Source organism: Notothenia coriiceps, unplaced genomic scaffold (assembly GCF_000735185.1).
Source record: "Notothenia coriiceps isolate Sejong01 unplaced genomic scaffold, NC01 NC01_scaffold00037244, whole genome shotgun sequence".
Taxonomy (NCBI): domain Eukaryota; kingdom Metazoa; phylum Chordata; class Actinopteri; order Perciformes; family Nototheniidae; genus Notothenia; species Notothenia coriiceps.
Window position 1 is genome coordinate 5,202,821 of NW_011369945.1, and position 3,169 is coordinate 5,205,989.

Consider the following 3,169-nt stretch of genomic DNA (forward strand, 5'->3'; position numbering starts at 1 on the left):
AGTTTTGGTTTCAAATGACACAACATCATGTATGTGTTGCTTCTTTGGGGCTTGTTTTCATAGACCTGGTTGCTTATTTCTCTCAAATCTGGCAACAGAGTGGGCAGGGCGCAGTGTCTAATTGTAGCAGTAAGCTAACGAGTACTGATAAGCTTTATTTTGTTTTGATCCAATGCTGCTGTGAAAAAAAGAAGCTATATCCATGTTGGATAGAATATCCAATTTAAATTAAAAAAATAACCTTAAGGGACAACTTGAATGCTTTTTTTCTTTTTTTTCTCTCAATGCATTGCATAAAGATCGGATCGGGAAAAATCGGTATCGGCAAATTGTCAAAATCAAATGATCGGAATCGGATCGGGAGCAAAGAAAGGTGATCGGGACATCTCTACAAATATGTATTAGTGTTCAGACAGCACATGCACTGTACCTGATATAGTGACCAGGACATTGAGTCCCTCCAGGACGTCCATCTGCTGGATGCGTCTCCTGTTGATCAGAGGGTAGACCTTCCCCTGTCCGCTCCGGTCCAGCAGCATCAGACCGCTCTCTGTCCCCACCAGCAGGTTCACTCCTGGAACACGGACAGACAAGCGTATCATAGTGAGATTTAAAATGCCATGGCCCTACGGAGGTGTTTCTGAGTCCCTGACAGTGGCATGTTTATAAACCCTGCACTCACCCCAGAGAGCAGCACACAGGATCTCAGAGTTGAACCTCTTCTTGTACTTGCGGATCTCCGGCGTGTCGCTGGGCGGGCGCGTGTTGACCGGGTTGACGTTGACAACGGAGCCTTTACGGGACGGGTCGGCCTTCAGCGGGTCTGCCAGGCGTCCATCGGGCCCAAATGCTGCTGGAGGGGGCACACAGAGGTCAGGCTGGATGCCGTTGTGTATTCAAATATTAATGAACAACCTGGTGCTTGGTTTAAACGCATGCCGCTGTTATCTGTGGGTTTAACTTCACTCAGTTGATTTACCTTACTCCCTGAATGGAAACACATTTTCATGTATTTAACAGATTCTCTTGGGTTATTGTTGACGTACCAATGTTGTTGAGGGAGCTGCCGCTGGATGGAGAGATCTGGAGAAGACGAGGGTCGATGAACGGAGTGAAGGAAGAGGAAGACTTGTGTTTGGACATGGAGTTGCTTTCTGACTGGGACTGAGAGAGATTTATGGACAGTTAGAAAAGGTTCGGTAATTCATGATTCTAGAGAAACTGGATTTAATCATTAAAGTAATTTACAACCAGCTGGTTAGAGAACAGGCATTTGATCCAAAAAATGATTGTTACATTGATTTGTTAATTATAAAACTGTTGAATTTAACTACGATAACAAAAGCCCTTTCAGTTTTACACACATGAGTTACAGTTCCACCTCTGGGGGCTCGTAAAACCGCCTAACTGTGTTCAGACACAAACCACTAGGACTACATAGCCACTGCAATTCAAACAAATCAAGTGAAAAAGATGGCGTGCAGTTATGTTATTTGTTATGAAGCCAACGATGACAGAAATGTCAGAGAGGGGAAAACAACAACATGTGCGACAAGAAGAAACGTGTTGTGAGGGAAATGAGAAAATGTTCGGGGTGCTGTGAAGTGTTAGAGGAGAGAGCTGCTCTACTGAAGCTCAGGGGAGTCGTTATTCCACCACCAGAGAGTGTTGTTGTCACACCACAGAAGAGGCGCTAATCTAAAATAAAGCGTTCAAAGTAAATGCTCTGCAAGTAGGTCGCGTGTGCTCGCAAATATAAAGCCCCATCTCACCACTACCATCACACCAGGCATGCCATCACCCAACACCGCTAAGAAAATGGTTAAAGTACTGTTAGTGGTTCACAGCTCCAGTTTAGTGCAGTAACCATGCTCTACCACCAGGGGAGTCAGCAGCACAGACGGGAAGACAGGGAAGAAGGATGTAGCCAGAAGGGAGCCAGAGGGAAGGGAACAGGAGGGGGGGGAGGCTGGAGAGGCAAAGAGGCTCCCAACAACCACCGAGGACTGGGCGGCAGGTGTGTGCAGGCTTGGAGATGGAGATGGAGGTGTTTGAGGTAAGTCAATAAGATCTCCTGAAAATATCAACGCCTGCACCACGAGCGCCCACTCCTCGGCTGTTAGCTCCGCTGATGTGAGGGCGACATACCTCTATGGCAGTGAGCGTGTCCAGGGGGGTCTGTGGGGACATGGCAGGACTGGCATAGCTCGATGATGAGGGGAAGGAGGGAGAGGAGGAGGGGGAGGAAGGGATGGTTGTGGTGGAGGAAGGGGAGTGATGGCTCTGCTGGATAAGGTCTGGTAGGTGGTGAATGCGGCCGGCAAAGCCGTTTTTCTCTGCGAGGCCGGGGGTCTGGGGCTGGCCGTGGACGTGACCAGGGCCAGCCGAGGGTGAGGAAGATGAGGAAGAGGAGAGATTGACCAACCGCTTAATGTCAGCGGTGCTCTGGAAGCAAGAACAGGCACACTTTGGGCTCGAGCAAGCAGGTGGAGATGCTAATTCCTGTCATGATTTACTCCCGTTCACAATAGTTACATCTTTGCTGTGTTTGTCACCTAACATCTATATCAAGGTATTAGAATACCGTCTCTTCATGTATGATGAATAAAAACATACAAAGGTTATATAAAGGAACAGAGGTAATGGTGGAGAATGAGCGGATAAACATGACTGAAACTGGACAAAGAAAAAGGAACATGACATTTCTATTAGGGATGCCAGCGATTATTCGATTTTTCGAATATTCGTCTCCATGATCCAAAATTATTTTTAAAATTCAATTTTATTTATATATATTTTTATTATTATTTTTCTTTTTTTTCCTGGCTTAGTTTCAACCAAAATATAGACTAATGCTAATAATAGTAATTAGGGATGTCCCGATCACCTTTTTTTGCTCCCGATCCGATTCCGATCATTTGATTTTGACAATTTGCCGATACCGATTTTTCCCGATCCGATCTTTATGCAATGCATTAAGAGGAAAAAAAGCATTCAAGTTGTCCCTTAAGGTTATTTTTTTATTTAAATTGGATATTCTACCCAACATGGATATAGCTTCTTTCTTTCACAGCAGCATTGGATCAGTTCAGTTGTGCAGCATTGGATCAAAACAAAATAAAGCTTATCAGTACTCGTTAGCTTACTGCTACAATTAGACACTGCGCCC

The 3,169-nt window shown here is 45.3% G+C and overlaps 1 protein-coding gene across 1 annotated transcript in view; it reads right to left on the reverse strand.

The window, feature by feature from the left end:
- Positions 1–401: 401 nt before the first annotated feature.
- The window catches only part of LOC104965216 (TRAF2 and NCK-interacting protein kinase-like), a 48,189-nt gene continuing 45,421 nt past the window's right edge, over positions 402–3,169 (reverse strand). Inside the window, exons 5-8 of the mRNA XM_010794176.1 lie at positions 2,149–2,445; positions 1,047–1,164; positions 683–853; positions 402–574 (exon numbers count right to left, since the gene is read on the reverse strand). Of these exons, the coding sequence (XP_010792478.1) occupies positions 402–574; positions 683–853; positions 1,047–1,164; positions 2,149–2,445 (759 nt within the window). The remainder of the gene's footprint in view (positions 575–682; positions 854–1,046; positions 1,165–2,148; positions 2,446–3,169) is intronic.